The 18,460-nt window shown below is 38.4% G+C and overlaps 1 protein-coding gene across 1 annotated transcript in view; it reads right to left on the bottom strand.

The window, feature by feature from the left end:
- The window catches only part of DCDC1 (doublecortin domain containing 1), a 322,276-nt gene that overhangs the window by 246,178 nt on the left and 57,638 nt on the right, over nucleotides 1–18,460 (bottom strand). Inside the window, exon 7 of the mRNA XM_044426107.1 lies at nucleotides 3,835–4,001. Coding sequence (XP_044282042.1) covers nucleotides 3,835–4,001 — 167 coding nt within the window. The remainder of the gene's footprint in view (nucleotides 1–3,834; nucleotides 4,002–18,460) is intronic.

Raw genomic sequence — 18,460 nt, 5'->3', positions numbered from 1 at the left:
TATTTTTCTTTTGTCCTGTAATATAGTTTTAGTCTGTTATGCAGAACTGGAGCTATTTTTATCCCAGAGAATGAGAGATACAAAATGGCTACAGCAATATTTTTTTACTGGATCTGCCACTTACCCTTTGTATCACCTTATCCATGTTGTGTGTCTCATTGATCTTAGTGACAGACAGAACTAATTATTTACTGTGTGATTCTAAAGGACAAAAATGGTTACGAACCATTAATATCATTTAAAAAGGTATTTCAGCCTGTCTTTGGCCTCTGTTTAGCTGTGCTGGGGTTGTGAATGACAGCTTCCCTGCTTGAAGCACAGGGAACGCACAGCCTTCCTCATTCACTGACGGTACCATGGCCTTTTCACACGTTCCTTCCACAGCAGTGTTTGTCCCCAAACACTGGGGCTCAGCACAATGACATTCCTGTTCAACACCCCCACCAACAGAACAACTACATATCAAGAATGCTAATGAGACAGGACAGCCCCCTCACTAGAAGTGTTAACTGCACTTCATGCTTGCATGTTTATGCTGTTCTACACTTGATAATGAATTTTAATATTCCTGGCATAGCTTTGAATAATTTCATTCTGCAGGACTCTCTGTCTGCAGAAAATAAATTTAAATATATGGTGGTGAAGCATAATTATCAGCTATTTTGTAATTTATGTGGTTATGTATAGAAAATAAAATGTTATCATTTAGACCTCAACTAAATTAGAAACATAAATCTATAAAAGAACATCCTTAAACACATGTCCATTTAAGTGACTTAGGACATCATTTGAAAATCTCAAATTCTCAAGAATGTTCAAAGATTTTAAAGAGTTTAAAACCCAAATATCCCAAATTAAATAGTCAAAGATCATTCTTATTTCAGGTAAGATTTTATAAAATATTACTAGAATAATATTTTTTTAGAAAAGGGTTGGATAGCTGTTTTCATTTGGTTTCATGGAGTCATAAAAATCCTTCTCAACAAGTATTATCTTTTTATCAACCACAATCCTTTAGTCTACCTTATACATTTTCAGTAAAAGGCAATTAAAGAATATTCACCCTCTTGATGACATGGAAACATAGGCAGAAAGAAAGTTGCTTTGCGAAGTGAATATTTTGACGCCAGTCAGATCCTTGAACACTACACTACTGCTGGCAGGTAAACTAGACCTCTAGGGGAAAATATGTGGTGCTGTGATTGCTCATTGTGCACATTAATATAGATTGACTGAATATTAGAGGAAACATTTTAATAGAATTATCTGCTCTACTCTAGCGTTGTCACCACTACATTATACTTCTTGGAAGGTTTTGTCTGCATTTGTACATCCCTACCCCAAACTCAGCTAAATCAAGTGACAAGTATTTCTCAACATTTTTATGCTTTTTATACATCAATCTGGATAAGATTAGAAGATTATAAAATAAAGACATGATATGACTATCTAAAACTTTGAGTTTAGAAACAGTCAAGGGGCATTTCACTCTGAGAACATTACATCACAGTACACAATGAAGAGCACTCTTTGAAATGGTTTGCCTATGTAAAAGAACATCCATTAAAGCCTTTTGACCTGATGTGCTAATTTAGCAAAGGTGAGAAAAATGTAAAGCTGCAAGTGCTGATGAGACACCTGTGACACATGCCTGTACAGCCACACTCCTCTTCAGGAAAACTGACTGGCCTGTACAAAAACAAATATTTTTGGTAAGAGCAGACTAGTACTGGTAGTAATTACCCAGTCTGCAAGCTGCATGGAATACAAGGTCTGGTTACCTATGCTAATTTACAAGGGAAGAGATGGGTTGCAGCTGTACAGGGGGTCAAAGCTACAGACTGCACCAGTGCTGACAATGACCTGTGACCTAGGCAGGCCTGTGCAAGTGCACAAAGTGTACAGGGCATCTGCCGATTGTACACATTGACCTTCAAGGGTCACAAGTGACTGCTGCTAAAAGTGGTACCCAGAAAATATATATAGTGTATATATATATCATAGAGAAGATGAAGGAAAGCAGAAATGAGCAGAAATAAAGAAGAAAATGATTACATGTACATTAAATACTTAAGTCTAGTTTTAAAATGATAACTAATACTAAAAGTTCAAAGGATACTGGATATGGTCTTCAGTGTATCCCTACTATACTGTTGCAACTAAAGTAGCAATGACCATATAGCCAATACTGTATTTCTTAATCCAGAAGTAACTTGTTACTTAATAGTTTGCTTAATAGCCCTTTATTTTGTGATTGTAAAAAATGAAATGCATAGAAAATTGTCTCTCTGCTTTTAAAAAAACAAAACCTAAGAGGTCTCAGAATCATTGCCAAACCTTCACTCCCCCCATCATATTTCAATACTTTGACATCATCAAAAGAATACAGAATTGTAAAATTGGCAGAATGTAATAGGAGTGAGTTAATAGCCACTTATACATTCATAAACATTGAAAACCAGTAGCAGAGGTAATCTGTTTAATATTAATTTGATTCATAGTTATAATTATTGTAAAACTTCCATTTACATTAAGATATTTGTCATTACTGTTCATCTATTTCTTAGTCATTTGCATCAAAATTGTGTTATAGATGAAGTAAATAGTTTAAAAATAAGCATTCTATTGAGAGGGGATAGCAATGTTAAAATGGGTAAAGCACTAGCTGAAACAAGCCTCTTTCCAGTGATATTGCTTTGTTGTATATTCTTGATTACTTGTTGTAGATCACCATTATATGAGGACCAAAACAGTTTATTCCAAAGTAAATGTTCAGTTCTCTTTATGGGCCTGACAGCAGGAGGTGCTGTATAAACAGCATGAGTGACATCCACTTCTTTCTCCCTTCCTTACTCACCCCTACCCTTCATGAAGAGTGAAAGCATAATGAATTCATCCTTTTGTACGTGGCCTGAGATCTCTTGTAAATCTTAGTATAAGGTGCAGTATTAATTTTTGATCAGATAAATCACTCTGCCTAGCATTTACAAACACTTTCTAATTACAAAATGGTTGCTTTAAAAAAAATTAAACAAACCGTGCCAAAGCTAACAATAATGAAAAGGCATGCATGTTCTATTTCAATTCAGGTCAATTACATTGATATACATTCAAACACATGTCAAACTGTTAAGAAAAATACAGACATGCACTGCAGACAAAAGAAAGCTAAATATATTGGATAGCCTTCAACTATAAAAACACCCAGATAAAATTCTCTGTACCATGTGTGGAATTTAAATGTATTTTATATGCCCAAGAAGTTTCTCATGGCTGACTTGCAAATTTTTGATGACTGCCCCTCAGAGCAAAACATTAAGAGAAGAAAATGATTCTTTCTTATGTTTACATGTTCTTAGATTAAAACATATCTCATATATATTTCAGGTCTAGCTGTTCTAACCCTGGTGAAAACCTCCAGAAATGAATTATGAAAAATTACATATGTTTAAATATGGGTGACCTTTTGCTGAATGGCTATATATAATTTCTAGAGGAGTTGCTCCTGCTATGCACAGTATTCAGTACAAAAAGGTTAAACACCCCACATTGAAAGATATACGCAATTAGCTCCATTATCGTTGGCTGTGAGATTGAAGGAGAAACATTACATCTATCTATTGAGCACAAGAACCCATGCAATATATGACACACTTCTTTATGACTCAGTGTCAATCACAGACTTTCTACAACTAGACTGCAATCCTATACACAATTTCTTGAGAGTAAATCCCACTGAATTCAGTGGGACTTACTTCTGAGTAGACATGCATAGGACTGAACTTCAATTATGAAGAAGAAAAACTAGCCTTTACAAGACTCCAAATAACTCACCTGTTCACAGTAGTGTTTCGCAGACTTTAATCGCTGATGTAAGGCCAATAGTATTCCTTGGATATACATCTTTGCTCCAGAGGGGCTGAAACCTTCTCCCTTAGAGACCCAAAGAGGTCCCCGCAAAGGTGTGATGGAATTTTGCAGGCATTTGTCAAGCAAAGGAACTATACAAGGGGAAGGAAAGGGAAAAAATCATTCTTTTGACCCAGCTGAAACACACAGTCTGAAATGCATCCCCAAACCCATAACTCTTAACATCTATTATTTATATCTGACCTGGGTTAAGTCTTAGAAAAACAGATCCTGCATTCTAGTGGCCACCAAGAAAGACGTATTTATATTGAGACACCCCCCCATGTAAGACTCATAAGCCTTGTGAGTACACCTGAATAGTTTTGAAGTGTGTCTAACTAGCTGCACAGAGTGTCATGGTGTGCACTGATTGCCTTATCTTCTCATTTATCACAGATGAGTTGGAACCAACCTTGCTGAAATCTACTGGCATTGTCCTGATAAAATTGCAAGATTCATGTTGTTTCAGTGCATAGCTTCCTGTCAACGACTGTATATGTTTACAGATCAAACACTGTACACAACTGATAATTATTAAAATATAGTGAGCAGCTTTATAAAGAAATTTTACTAAAGTCTACTTTTTTGCAGCTTCCATTCAAAACAACCTAGCAACATCTAAATCGTTTGAGTGTGGTTTAGTTTTTAAATTGAGAAAATAATGTATGAAGACATGTGGATAACATGTGAGCCATTTGGTGACACAATACATGTTTATCTTTTAGCATTAATTTTCCCAAAAGTTGAAAAACAGACTGTGTAAATGACAGGCAAACTCTAAAATGTAAACATAGTATTTATAAATAAGCAATTTAGCTTCTGGATTTAGTGAATCACTCCACATAAGTTTATATCACACTGTGCAGATCATATGTACAGCATACATAAAATTAAAGGCATGCTGGCAGTTTTCCAGTTTTCATCAAGATAGATAGTGGTAGAAAATTAATTTCAAGCTAGGAAGAGAGTTTATTACACTTTACTGACCTATGTGGTCATAAATTAGGGACAGATGAACCTACTGCAACTGTTCTTATAAAACCTGGAACTTTCCTTCAGAAGTTACTGAAAAAGAAGTAGCCCCACATCTACATTTCAGATTACTTTCTAGAATCTGTTGAGCAGCACCCTTGTACAGCAGCAAAGGCCCTCTTTGTGAATGTTGCCTGCAAAGTGCATGTCCTTACTGTCCAACGGTCCTAATTCATCTGGAAATTCCTCGACTGAACCTGGTGGGTCTACATGCAAGTAAAGCCAAATGTAGGAAGAAGAAGAAAGAGGAAGAATTTGGTGGTTCTGGGGAGAATGTAATTTTGTAAACAGTTACTGAAAGGGAAATATGGGTGATTCATATATGTGGCAAGAATAGATAGTCTGCATTCTCTAATATGGGTTTGCTGATTTTCAGTCAGGGATTTGTAGGTTCCTGTGTGGGGGGGGGGTGGAGGGGGGGGACATTACTTTGCAAGCCTTACTTCTTAACTCTAAATGTGTGTGTGGGAAGAAGCTATGGTTTCTTCATGGTAAGGGAAATGGTACTCAGAGGCTGTCTACTTATTACTTAAGAATTTGCTGCTATAGACAAACTGACTTATCTTGATCTAGGTACTTATTGCTATAAATACCCTCTAAATCAGGGGCCCACCTTCTTTTGAGCCCATGGTCATATTTACTAATTTGAAAAAGCTGCTGTGGACACTACCATAAAGAGGTCCCAGTGAAAAATGTTACTAGATATATAATGACTTCTGTCATGAACTGCTAGCCAAAAAAGGTAGAAAGGAGAAAAACAGGCAGGCTGAAGGCTGGGAAGGAGGGGAAAACAGCAAGGTAAAGGAATAGAGCCGTAACAAAGAGTGGGTAAACAGACTAGGAGTGGGGCAAAACAGCAAGATAAACAGGTTGGGGGAGAAATAGCAAGACTGGAAGTTGGGGGCAGAGAGAAACATCAAGATAAAGGGCTGAGTGGGAAAGAAAGAGCAAGGCTAAGGGTTAGAAATTGAGAAAAGGAAGTATGTTAGGGAGAGGGAAGGGAGAGATTTTGTGAAGAATGGAGCAAAAGAAATAGCAAGGCTAGAGCCTGGGAGAGCAGAGAAAGAACAAAAGGGGAAGGGCTGCAGGAATGGAAGGTTGGGTGAGAGTAGGAAGACACTTTTTCCTTTTCTTTCTGCTTACTGAACAGCTAATTAATGGCAGGTGCAGAGGCAGGAAAGAGTCCCTGGTGTCCTGATGGTTTTCCAGGTTCTTTTTATTGAAAATAATTTGGAAGGGATTAAGGAATGAGGAGCTTTGTGGGTGCTACTGGAAGTTTCCTTGGGTGCCAAGTTGGAGTCTATCTGCTCTAAATTATAAAATTGCAATTCAGTGCAATGGCAATTCTGTACCAACTTTTTCAGAACCCCTTTTCCTCTTATCTTGAACTGCTAAAGACCACCAAACAATTTATTTTCATTCATGTTCTCTGGCCATGAAAAGTCTTTTAGAGCAGGTACATGATATGGCGGTAGGAGGTGGCATTCTGTAGGAAAGGTGAACAACCTCTGGCCAAAGGCATTTCTTGACACACAACTCTGCAGTGCAGAGCCATAGGAAGCATGGCACCATCAGTAAAGAAATCCATAATAAAATAAAATGTTTTAGGATCAGAGCACAAGACCTCAAGAGGGAAGGAGGATCAAATAGCATGAATGAAAACTAAATCTCCGTGGATTATCAATGCTTGAAAATACAAAAGGCAGAATTTTCTTTGAGGTCAGATTGCTGACAATCTCCATGAGTATAACTCTCAAACAACCCCTGCCACATATGTGTTCATACAATATGACATGCAGGGTGCCCAGAAACACTATGCAAAAATGGTACCCATAGATGCCCTGCATGATGTGGCAGTTCTCGGGGGTAAATTAACCCATGGTGGGCTGTTGTGAAATGCCAACAGACCCATTAAATACATCAGAACTTGGTCTGCAAGCTGCTGCTATTTGCACTTTTTCAAAATCTATCATATTCCATGCAAAGATTGATTGATTGGTCCTGTCTCTAAGAGAGCTCTATGCAAATACGGCAAATCACATCCTGTACTTTTTCCTCCTGTGCAGATCTTGTTCTCTGCACAGAATCAGGCAATCCAGAAAGCAAGGGCACAGTCCAGGCAAATAGGAAGGCATGACGGTTTCAGTCAGGCAAGAGAGTCGATTTTTTTTTTTTAACAATCCAGGTATTGTAACTTTTTCTCAAAAAGGACTTGACCATTTTGGTTAGCCTTTTCAGCAGCTTTTCCAACTCTACAATATCCATTTTTAGGTGTAGCAACCAGCACCACACAGTAAAACAGATGTGGGCCTTATGATATGAACAATTATAGTTTCAGTTTCTTCCCTAATGATTCCCAACATGGAATTCGCCATTTTCATGGCAGTTGCACATTGGGCTGACATTTCCATCAAGCTATCCAGCCCAACGCTAAAACCCCTTTTCTGGTCAGTTTCTGCCAGACCCAGTCGCTGCGCATGTGAAGTTGCAAATTCTTGCCCCAACATGCCTCACCTTACAGTTGCTTTCACTAAATGGCATTTTCACTGAATGGCATTTTCATTCTAATGTCCATTCTTATACTTTGGAGAGATCCCTTTGGAGCACTTCATAATCTCTTTTTGTTTTAACTATTCTAAACAGTTTGGTGTCATTAGCACCAACTTGGACACTAAATTGCCTATGCCTACTTCAGTTCATTTATGAACAAGTTAAAAATTGCCAGTTCAAAATAATACAGCTCTCTGTATTCCACTGTTTACAGTTCTCCATTGGGAGAACAACCATTTATTGGTAGGTGCAGCCACCTACAGCACCATCAGCTTGACTGAGAGGAGACAAATAGGAGAGATAGGAGAGATATCAGTGAGTTAGAAATGAAGGCACTGAAACTCCATGGATCTTGCTTTGACAGGCAAGTTAGGGTAGTTGGAAGAATGTGAGTCTTGAGGGGCAGTATTGACAGATAAAAGCTTCAGGAGCCTTATATTAAAGTAGATATGGCATTGAAGTTATCTATAAAAATTGTGCTACTTATTATATCATTAAACCTGACCATCGTGAAGCAGTAAGGTGAAAATGATGTATTTCACATATTCAACTTATCCACGAGGCTAAAGGCTAAATTCCAAGCACATGAGTATGGAACCAAAATCTACTGAAATGCACAGGATCTGCTTCCAATAGTTTTTAGGACTGAAAGGGTGGACAAAGTTGTATGATTTATATTGACTAAATCCAAACATCATACTAAACCATTGTTTAATGTGATACAAAAAAGCTGCAGTGAGGTCTGGGCTTGCATGCTCTCCATCCCTCTCCTTTTCTGGCATAGCTACATTCCTGACTATTGGTGATGCTGATAGGGGCGACTGAGAGTTGAAATCCAAAACATCTAGAAAGCACCACATTGGGGAAAGTTGGTTTAGTGTGATGTCCATCAAGCCCAGTATTTTTCTTAGCATTATCACCATAGCGCTGACATTCTACACATGCTCAGATCCTCTGTCATGAGATGACAAATTTTGTGATGTTTCCTCTTTTCTGAAACCCTCGGACTTTGCTTAGCCCCTTCTTGCACTATAGTGCAAGAAACCTTACCCATCATGGGTGAGGCAAAGAGTCGAATAAATCTCACAGAATCATAGAGCAGAAAGGGGCCTATAAAACCATCAAGTCCAACCCCTTGCTCAACACAGGACTCCAAGATGAAGATCCCTGTCAAATGGCTTTGGAACTGCAATTGCCTCTGGAATGCCTGCAATGTATATGAACTCAAAACCTCCCTAGATGATTGGTTCCATTGCTGCACTGCTCCAATAGTCAGGAAGTTTTTCTTGATAACCAGGTGGAATCTGACTTCCTGTAACTTGAGCCCATTATTCTGTGTCATGCACTTGAGAAGAGACCATGGCCCTCCTCTGTGTAATAGCCTTCCAAGTATTTTAAAAGTGTTATCATATCTCCCCTCAGTCTTCTCTTCTAAGGGGATTGAAAGCCCAGTTCTCTCAATCTCTCCTCATAGGGCTTTGTTTCTGGTCTACTGATCATGTATGTTGCCCTCCACTGAAATGTTTCCATCTTTCTTAAACTGTGCTGTCCAGAAATGGACACAATACTCAAGATGGGAGCTAAGTGTGCTGGGGGGAGGGGGGGTAAGTAATACTTTCAGCTCAGTACTCCAGCCTATCAAGATCACTTTGAATTTGTTTGACTTCCAGGGTATTAGCTATCCTACCCATGTTGTATCATCTGAAAAACTGATAAAGATCCCTGCAGTCCTTAATGAAAATGATGAAGAGCACTGGTCCCAGGATTGAACTCTGCAGTACCCCACTTTACTTTTCTCCAGTCTGAGAAGGTATAATTGAGAAGCACTCTGTGAGTCTAATGCTGCAGCCAGCTGTGGATCCACCTGCTAGTTGTTCCATCTATCTCACTTTTAGCTAGTTTGCTTATCAGAATGTCACAGGGCACTTTTGTCAAAAGCTTTACTGAAGTCAAAATATATTATGTCCACAGTACTTCCACAGTCTACAAGGGAAGTTACCCTATCAAAAAATGAGATCAGATTAGTCGGGCAAAATTCATTCTTGATAAATCCATGTTGGCTTCTAGTAATTATCTTCAAAGTGCTTACAGACTGACTTCTTTATTATCTGCTCCAAAATTTTCCCAGGAATTGATGTCAGACAAATGGTAGTTCTCAGGATCCTCCTTTTTGAAGATAAGGACAACATTAGCCCTCCTCCAGTCATGTGGCCGTTCACCCATCCTCCATAATTTCTTGCTCCTTCCTGTACTGACACTTTCTTGAACTGTAATCCTCCATTTGAGATCTGAAGCCAAAGGATATCCCTTTCATTTTGTGTTCCTTTCTATGATTACACAAGCTCCTCTCCTGCTTCTGCTACCTCCTCAACCACTTATCAAACAGCTGCAGAGCTTTGGATTTCTGTAAGTTTCCCATCCTTGCCTTGGCTATGTTATAGGCTAATTCCACTCATTTCTGATGCACACTGGATGCAGCAAGATGTTGCATGTAGTCACTGACCCTGAACTTCTCACAACATTCTTGTTTTATTTTCCCAGGCCATTTAAAAAAATATAAAGAGTTATTTGCTGTGTTGCTACTATACTTTATTCTGCTTGCTGTTTCATTTACAATAGTGGTAGTATGATAACGACAGCCTGGTTCATTTTTTTGCATATGATCAAGTCTAAGTACAAAAATGTTGTTGAGCAGCAATAAAGATAGTGGGTCATACACTGAAGTTCAATTCTGATAATTCTGATTGTTCATACAGTGGTAACCTACAAGTTATGCTACTGAATTGTGTTATATATAGAGAGGTCTTTGAAATCTGTTTAGAAATGTCAGTTAGTTCAAACTACAATCACTAGACTGTTAAGAGGGACTAGGCATCAAGCTAAACATTAGAACCCACCATGCTGTAGAAAATCTGGGGGCCCTACTGTTGATTTTGACCTCAATTTAAACAAAAAATATTATTTTTATGATCTATTACTTTGAAGAGAAGCACTAGCAGAAGTGGCTTAATCTACCATCTTGATTTCCCCAGCATGCCTTTGGGTGATGACATGAATTCCCATTATTGTCCCCGCAAACCTAGAGCTGGCCCTTCCAAACAGAAGGAAATATATTACTACTCTATTACTCAAATAATTCCACATGTTCATGATCCTTTTCCAAGAATGAATTACAGTGCCTTGAAGTAGTAGTCATTCCCCTGTGACTTTTTCACATTTTGTTGTGCTACAAGTTGAAATGGATTTAATTGTCATTGCTAGGCATGTGATAACTACAATTTATTCAGTGCTGTAAAGGGGCAAAATACGTTTATTGTAGTACAAAAATTAAGTAAATAACAGCAAACAAATACTTGTTGGTTGCTTAAGTATTCATACCTGATTAAGGTCTGGTGCAACCCCCTGTGTACAGAAGTTACCTACTATAAGCTGCTGAATGGAGCCCACCCTTGTGCAATTTCCACTGCCATATGATCTCAGTTAAATGCAACTGTTTCTGGAAGGCACAGAAAAGGCTCTGGAAGAGTGTGTTGGGCAGCATATCTAAACAGCATCATGAATGCTAAGGAGCTATCAACTCCAGGATGAAGATGTAAAGAAGCAGCAATCTGAGTTGGGTTATAAATACAAATGTATCCGAAACTATGAACATAACCCAGGGCATCACTAAAACAGTTCTTACATAATGAAAAGAATATGTTCCAACTGCAACTCTGCCTACAGAAGCTTGTTCACCAAAACTCAGTGACCAGATGAGAAGGGCATTAGTTAGGGAAACAACCAGGAAGTCAGTGGTCATGCTGAAGGAGCTGGAAAGATCTGCAGCTATGATGGAAACCATCAATGGAATAATTGTTACTAGGACACTCCACAAAGGTGGGCTTTGTGGAAGAGAGGCAAGAAGAAAGTCATTGCTGAAACAAAGCAGACTCAACGCTCATTTGGAGTTTGTGAAATACTATGTGGCTGAAACAGCAAACATGTAGAAAAATGTTCTCTGTACTGCTGAAACCAAAAATGAACTTTTTGGCCTTGCTGCCAAACACTATGTGTAGCACAAAGCCAGCAGTGCTCATTGCCCTGAGAACACTCCCTTCACAGTAAAATATGGTGCAGCATTGTACTGTGAGGATGTTTTCTTTGGCAGAGACTGGGAAACTGCTCAGGACTTAGGGCAAGAGGGATGGACCCAAATGTAAGGCAACTGTAGAGGCAAACTTGTTTCAATCTGCAAGGGACCTGGGATTAGGATGAAGGTTGACCTTGCTGCAGGATAATAACCCTAGACACACAACCAAAGTAACACTGGAGTGGCTTAAAAGTAAGAACTTGTATGTCTTATTGTCCGGCCCAAGCCCAGACTTCAAACTGTATGAGCATCTGCAGTAAGACTTGAAAGTTGCTGTTCATCAAAAGTCACCATCCAACCTGACAGAGTTGGAGCAGTTTTGCCATGAAGAATGAGCAAACACTAAAGAAGTTACATATGCAAAGTTGATAGAGCCGGGGCCAGTGCTACCACTAGGCCAACTAGGTGGCCACCTAGGACACAGACCTCAGAGGGGTATAGAATTGACCTGAGGGGCAGAGTTTTATATTGATTAGTTTCTTGAAAAAAATGCAACGGACAATTTTTATTTTTTAAGATAAATACCACAGCAGTGCTATGGAATGTAATTAATTATAAAGTCTTATAAAAGTCTTCTATATACAGCACTTCCTCTCACTTGCAAAATTCCCATTGGCACCAGGCACTGTGGTCTGTCTCTTGGGGTTATAAGTCAGCAAACAGGGCTAATGGGCAGGCAGCAAGAGACTTAAACTACAACTTCAGAATTCACAGAATTATTCAAAATGTATTGTGATTTGTGTGCTAATACTGTTTTGTATTTGGGAAAGAAGAACAAGTATGGTTGTGTTACCTATTCTTGCATTTTTAAAGGCCATTCCAAATTTTGTGTTTCATTTTCCCTATAATTCATTCAATTTGAAAATTGGTTAGCAGTGTGTGTGTGGTGGGGGGTGGGGTTGTAAGTAGTTAGCCTTGCCTAGGGCACAAAAAAGATGGACACCAGCCTTGGATAGTGCCTTACCCAAGACGACTTGCCACTGCAATTGTGGTCAAAGATGCTTGTACCAAGTATTGATTGGGGACTAGGGGTAGTGGTGAATACTTAGGTAAACAAGTTCCAGTTTGTTTTTGTTTATTCCTCTTTTGTGTCACAATAAAAGTATTTTCCACTTTCACAGTGTTGAGTATCTTGTGAACATAAAATGGTAACAATGTCAGTTAAATCCATTTCAGCTCCAGGTTTTAACATGACAAAATATGAAGAGGTCAAAGAGGAATGAAGTATAAAGTATAAAAAGTATACTGTGAAGTGTTAGAGCTTCCTTTGAAAACCCTACATGGCTTAGTAAGTGAATATGTTACAGATTTTTATTGCCCAATCTACCTGCTCAGGGAATAGGGAGGCCTTCCCCTGGGTGCGTTCTTTCCCTGGAGTGTTGAGGCAGAGATAGCTGGGAGAAGAGGCACTTCTTCTGTAGCATCTCCTTCATAAAATGTTTTCCTCAAAACGCTCTGCCAGACAATTACTCTAACAAAATTTCAGAACCAGGCAAAACTACTGTATTTTAGAGTATCTTAGACCAATACTCACTCTATTTTATTCCTAAATTTGTATTTATATTTTTAATTATTTTATTGGTTTTGTGACATGCAAAGAACATACACACACACACTCTCCCCCAAAGAAAAAGCCCATACTTTTCTAGTATGATAAATTAATCTAATAAATCTAGAGTATACTAACAAAGAAATGATAATACAGTGGGTTGAATCCAAATATATGTATGCAGGAAGAAGTAAGAGAGCTAACTCCTCTCTGCTCTTCTTGCCAGCTCTGACCCATTCTTTCCCTGTTCCCATGAAAAACAGCATTCCTGTTGAGAACAAACTGGTGTGGTGTAAAGGTATAAGAATAAAGGAAAATATCACAGAAGGTGAGGCAGAGGAGCCTCAACTATATGGTTGGGATAAGGAACTGTAAACTTTGAGCTCAGAGAGAAAAGAAAGGTAAACAACATAGATAGGCGAAATTATATTATCAAAGGTGGCCATTCACAAAACAATTGTTACAATTTTTTCTGCCTATCTCTAGATTTTAAATAGTAGGATTCAACTTTTAGATCACCCATACAACTGGTCACCCAGCCATTATTCCTATTAATCTCTTTTGTGGCTGCCCCGGCCCATGAATATCCTGCTGTAAAGGAGAACTGCCAAAAGCAAACGTGAAATAGGTGGTAATATCCCTTAAGGTTTATCTTTTTCAGCCCTTAAGATTTAATGAATGGCTGGTTTACATGATCAGGGAAGCCACAGTGGCTCTTTTTTTGCTGCCCTGCATGTGTTAGTGACATACCACATTATTTTCAAAATTGCTTATACCATATGCAGCTTGCCATGTTGTCTGAACCTGATGGCATGGTTTCAAAACTACCCTGAAACCCCAGAACAAGCCATGAATTATAGGGTGGTCTAAAAGCTATACCTGCCACTACCTTGCCAGGTTTAAATAACATGGCAACACTCAATGTGGGTAATTACGGAAATGAAGTGGTTTTCATGGGGCAGGGTTGGGGTTCTGTCCTGTATCAAATGAATCAAGCCTTTGTCTGAATATTCTCATGGGAATTGTAGAATATCTTTGTAGGGTATGTTTTGTTTTTTAAATAAATGTCTGGGGAAAATAGTAATGATGATGTAAAATGTTCTCCATTATTTTTAAGACCAAGGCAAAGATTAAATTAAAATTAGGCTCTTCATCAAGTACATTTAAGCGAGTTGTCTTCAGACTTTGCTCCTTATGTGAGTTATGAACAAAGCCATACAATTAGTTGAATGAATTTTTGTGATACTGTTTTAGCAATGGTAATGCAACTCTACGGCACACAGCAATTGGTGTATAATATTCAAAAGTGTGGTCTTGCAGATTCAGCCTGAGTGATGGAGTGAACACATGCTATGTTTAAATGATCCTGACGTATTTTACTCAAACAAAACTAATCTAACAGCTGTTGTGTACTTTTGTTTATGTGTTATATGTCAAATCTTATTGTCCCCAAGGTACTTATGAGAGATGCTTTAGCAGTCACTCTCTTAAATACTGATGCCTACCCGAATTTGGATTTTTCCACTATTGAACAGAATGACAAGCACACGATTGCTGTACTTAAAGCAATCTTTCACAGCTGCCTTGCTTCTTCACTGATCCCATTAAATTGACGGCATATGCCTGTGGGGTCTAGAGTGTTATGGTACTGCTGAACAAGATGCTGATTTGTACAATGCAATCCAACAGTAAATCGCTTTTTTGGGGAAGAAACATTTCTTGGGTCATTTTATATTTTACCTGAGTAAAATTTAATTTAGATTCTCATCCCTTATGGCCTTTACAGAGAACCTGGTTATTTTAATTGTTTAGATGTTCATGAACTCTGACACTCAATTGGTTAGCAAGCATGAAATCCTATGAAATCCCTTCATTTCTAAAATGTAACATGAGTCATGTCTTTTCTAAAACTGAGTGAAGTCGCTGTGCATTAAATATGCTGGCACATCTTCTGCTTGAGCAAGTGGACCAAAATGGTGTGAATTGTTAATGCCTTGCTGCTTTGGTTCACGGCTTGTGATTGATCATTTGTAACTATATCTACTCCTTGTTCCATGAAATCAAGTATGGAGTAATGGGTTCATCAGATTTTTGGGTTAAATTGAGAGTGAAGAGGTACTGTGTGTGGAAATAAGAGTTGCCATGTTCGGGGCTGGCCTTGTAACAGCATGGAATCTAAAGGCGATATTCAAAACCACTTCACTCATCATACGCTTACTGATTCTGAATAGGGCCCATTTGCAGGGGACATTTGGTAGTTTTCCAATAGACTTTATGCCTCTTTCTGACTTCTATCACTCTAATACTTTTTCTTTAACAAAATCTATGGAGGTCAAGGTATAAAATTAATAAATTTAAATATCTGATATATAAAACAGTAAAAACAGGCTTCTGCTACATTGTCTTTCACTCTTAGTATTATCAGTGCATCTAGGTATTTGAGTAGCTCAGGCAATACAAAGACAAATCAGCAGTATAACTTGAAAATAACACTATCAACATGATATCAGCCTCAAAGGAGAGAAAAGGGAGTTATGTTAGCTTAAATTTAATTCCTTCCTCTTTTCATAAAGTATACTGACATTTATAGCAGGTGTTTAGCTATTGCAATATGTTAAGTGATTATGTAAAGTTATGAGTCTGCAAGTGATGGATTTTATAAGAAAACAGCAAACTCTTACAGACTTTGCTGTAAGAGTCTATGAGATATGTAAACATGTGCCCAAAACTACCAGTAAAATAAATTCATAAGAATTAAACTTGCTGAAATGTTCCTTGTTCTTGACTAACATGTCCTGAGGATTTCAAAAAGAAAAGGTGGCACTGCACTTATGAAAATGCTCATTACTTCTATTTGGTTATAAACTGTTCCATATGTTTTGTGACAAGCAGGTACCTATGATTAACCTTGTTAAATGAAAGTAAAATAATCAACTGCATCACTGCTAGATGGCGTTAACTAGTTACTCTGCTTTTGCACCCTATGAATAATAGTAACAAGGTAGGTCCTACAAAATCTTAGAATCATAGAGATGGAAAGTATCTTAGAGATCATGTGGTGCAACTCACTGCCCAGTGTAGGTTCTGCAATATAAGATGTTACTACAGCATCCCTGAAAAATGGCCATCCAGCCTTTGTTTAAATACCACCACTGAAAAAGAACCTACCACCTGCCAAGGCAAACTGATCCACTATTGAATAGCTCTCATTGTTAGAAAGTTTCTCCTAACCTTTAGTTAAACCTGCTTCTTCACTCCATTGGCCTATTGGTTCTAGCTCTGCCGTTTGGAACAACAGTATCTCAAGCTATTTGAAGACCACTATTATATCTTCTTTAATCTTAATTTCTCCAGGCCAAACATTCTCAGCAATTTCCATTGTTTCTCACAGGACTTGGTTTCCAGAACCCTTCACCATCTGGGTTGCTCTTCTCCAGATGCACTGCAACTTATCAATATATGAGTAGTTCTTAAAATGGAGTACCCAGAATTGAACACAATGTTCTAAATGGAATCTGTCAAATGCAAAATGGAGCAGAATTATTACTTCTCAAAAACTGGATACTGTACTTCTGTTAATACAAATGAGGAATGTATTAGTTTAAGAACCTTATTGTTTTTGCTTTCCATGGATCTAGTTTGAAATTGGATCTTCTGTAATTCACTTTTCTTCAGCCTTTCTGAATGTCTTTTTGCTTGAGAAAAAGATCTATCCTGGAATGCTTTTTCTTTCTAGTAATGGAATCTCATCCAATTTTTATCTGAGATTTTTGAAATCTGATTTTTAAAGTGTAACTTAGATATCCAGCCGTATTAAGGTTTCACAATCCTCACTATCATGAATTCCACCATGACATAATAAATTTCTCCTAAGATTTCTTTCATTTTTTATTCCATCAAACAGTCCTTCACTGTTGGTCAGGATTAGGTCCAGCACAAGAGAGCCTTTTCATAGATCATAGAATCATAGAATAGTAGAGATGGAAGGGGCCATGAAGGCCATTGAGTTCAGCCCCCTGCTGTTTCAGGACATCACATTACACCATCCCACTCAGAGGGCTGTCCAATTTCTTTTTGAATGTCTCCAGTGTGGGAGAGCCCACCACCTCTCTAGGCAGCTGGTTCCACTGTTGTATTGCTCTGACCATGAGGAAGCGTTTCCTGATGTCCATCCTGAATCTGGGTTACCGCAACCTGAATTGATTATTCTGTGTCCTACACTCTGGCATCAGCAAGAAGAGATCTTGACCTTCCTCTTTGTGACAGCCTTTGAGGTAGTTATACGAGGGGCATGCAATGTATTCTCAGTATCAGCATGAAGAAAAAGGAATAAATTGAAATAATTTTTATTTTTCAATGTAATCCCCCATAACTTCAATTCACTTATTACATCTAGAAATTAACTTTTCAATTCCCTGTAAAAAATACCCTTCTTCCTTGCCTAAAAAATGTGCATTAATTGCCACCTTGAGCTCTTCATCGTCGGAAAATTGCTTTCCACGAAGATCTTTTTTTTAAATTCGGGAATAGGTAGTCACTGGGGGCCAGGTCCGGGCTATAGGGTAGGTGGTTTATTTCTTCGAAACCACAGTCTCGCACAGCAGCCTTCGAAACATGCGCCGTGTGAATGGGTGCGTTGTCGTGAAGAAGCAAAACACCTGAGGTCAGTTATCCCTGCCTTTTTTCTTTAATTGCTTCTCTTAAATTACGCAGAGTGGTTGCATAAGATGCTGCATTTATGCTTTCACTTTTTTCATGTACTCAATCAATAAAATTCCATTTGAGTTCCAAAACACTGTAGCCATAATTTTTCTGGCCGATGGAGTGACTTTGAATTTCTTCAGAGAGTCAGCACCTTTTTTATGCCACTGCATGGACTCCTGCTTACTTTCAGGGTCAGAGTGATGAACCCTAGTTTCATCTCCAGTAACAATCCAGTAAAAAATACTCGACGGATCTTCACCACAGAGCTCTAAAAACTCCCTACGGCACTCGACTCGCACTTGTTTCTTAGGCGCCATGAGCATTTGCGGCACCCATCTTGCGCAGACCTTCGAAAGGTTAAGATGGTCATGAAAAATAGTAAATATGGTACCAACGGATAGGTTTGTCATCTCTGCTAACATTTTGATTTTTATTCAGGCATCTTCCAATACAAGTTTCTCAATTTTTTTCACATTTTCTTTCACAGTGGCAGTAACCAGCCCGCCCGAGTGAGGGTCATCTTCAATGCTTTCTCTGCCCCTTTTAAATTCACTTGACCACTTTTGAACAGTAGATAATGAAGGTAC

Source organism: Varanus komodoensis, unplaced genomic scaffold (genome assembly GCF_004798865.1).
Source record: "Varanus komodoensis strain SLA01 unplaced genomic scaffold, ASM479886v1 scaffold16, whole genome shotgun sequence".
Taxonomy (NCBI): domain Eukaryota; kingdom Metazoa; phylum Chordata; class Lepidosauria; order Squamata; family Varanidae; genus Varanus; species Varanus komodoensis.
The sequence above is the reverse complement of the archived record's forward strand: the minus strand, read 5'-3'. Positions and strand labels throughout refer to the sequence as shown.